At 37.9% G+C, this 1744-nt stretch overlaps 1 protein-coding gene across 1 annotated transcript in view; it reads right to left on the reverse strand.

Moving 5' to 3' along the window:
- The window catches only part of LOC104710332 (glutamyl-tRNA(Gln) amidotransferase subunit A, chloroplastic/mitochondrial), a 5919-nt gene extending 4689 nt beyond the window's left edge, over positions 1-1230 (reverse strand). Inside the window, exon 1 of the mRNA XM_019230408.1 lies at positions 829-1230. Coding sequence (XP_019085953.1) covers positions 829-1019 — 191 coding nt within the window. The 5' untranslated portion in view covers positions 1020-1230. The remainder of the gene's footprint in view (positions 1-828) is intronic.

Here is a 1744-nt window from a genome sequence, read left to right on the forward strand (position 1 = left end):
ACGCCCATAAGTCGGCTTAAGACCAACAACACCACAAAACGAAGCTGGCTGTCTCACACTTCCACCAGTGTCACTTCCAAGTGACACCATACACTGTCTTGCTGCAACAGCTGCTGCTGATCCTCCTGATGAACCTCCCGGCACACGAGTCAAATCCCAAGGATTCGCAGTTACCTTTACACCAAAATCAACCCCAAGATTCAATCCTAAACCCATCAACAAGTTTCCACTATATTCATCTATCTAAACATAAAGGTACCTACTTTGTTAACACTGATGAATCATTCAATCCTAATCTATCACACGTTTCCGATTAAAACCATATTCATCTATCTAAACAAAAAGGCTCCAACTGTGTTAACACTGCTGAATCATTCAATCCTAAGCTTCCCAATAAATCCATTTTCATCTATCCAAAACATAAAGGCTCCAACTTTGTTAACGCTACGGAATCATTAAACCGTAAAACCATCAAAAGATTCATATAGACGAACCTGAAAGGCAGAAGCTTCAGTGGTACTTCCCATTCCAAATTCATCCATATTAGTCTTACCAACAACAATCCCACCCAATTCTTTAATCTTCTTAATCGCAGTAGCATCAAACGGAGGACGATAATGCTCTAAGATTCTCGAAGCAGCAGTAGAAGGCATACCTTCAGTACATATATTATCCTTAACACCGATCAAAACTCCGGCGAGAGGACCCAATTCCTCACCTTTAGCGATTCGTTGATCAACCTCTTGAGCATCTTTCAGAACATTCTCCGATACGTGAAGGAAGCATTTGAGCTGTGGTTCAGTGAGACGGATACGAGAAAGGTAAGATTTTGCGATTTCGACAGCTGTGGTTTCGCCGGAGAGGAGTGAACGACGAGTGGTGAGGATCTGAGATTGTGGAGGAGAGGTAACGGGAGCTGTTGAAGAGGATGAAGCTGCGGAGACAATGTGTTTAGAGCATTGGAATCTTCGGAGAGGGAGGAGTGAGAGAGAACGTGGTGGTTGCAATGTCGATAACATTGCTTTAGTTAATGAAAAGTTTTGATTTTTGAATCAGTGATTCATCAAATTGGGAAGATAAATGAGTGTAAACTGAAGTTGATTACTAGGGTTTGTAGTAAAGAAGGATAAATTCTCCGGTGTACCGCCGGAGAAAATGTATCGGCGGCGGTTTGGGTTTTAAGGAGAGAGGACTGATGAAGGGAGAGAGGATAAGACTTTTTCAGTGTAAAGTTTCTAATCTGTTCAGAAAAAAAAAATGGAGAGAGGATTTATTAATGGGCCTCTTAAACCTTAATGGGCCGAAACCAGATAAGTATTAGATAAAAGCCCAATCAAAGTTTTTTTTTTCTTTTGTGTAGGACTAATAAGTATGGTATGAATGAATGAATAAAAAATTTGAAATTTCTATTCTTTTAAGTGTATAGTAATTTGTAAGTGGGTAAAAAAGTTAATTAGAAAATCATGTAATTTTGGGTTAAAAAAAGATTTGGACATATGATTTTCGAATAACTAGTTAGTATATGTTTCCAAACTGTATTAGGATTTTCTATAAAAAAAATTTGTTATGGAAAGTCTTTTAGAAATTAGCCGCACCAAGCACTAAAAATCTTTACAGTAATGTTCTTGATCTACCTACACTAACACTACACTCTACACCCAATCAAAACTATTATTATGACGTAAACATGGAAAAATAATTCTATACATGACGAACTAACGTAAAAAAGTAATCATCATTGGTT

The sequence above is a fragment of the Camelina sativa genome, chromosome 9, assembly GCF_000633955.1.
Source record: "Camelina sativa cultivar DH55 chromosome 9, Cs, whole genome shotgun sequence".
Lineage (NCBI taxonomy): Eukaryota > Viridiplantae > Streptophyta > Magnoliopsida > Brassicales > Brassicaceae > Camelina > Camelina sativa.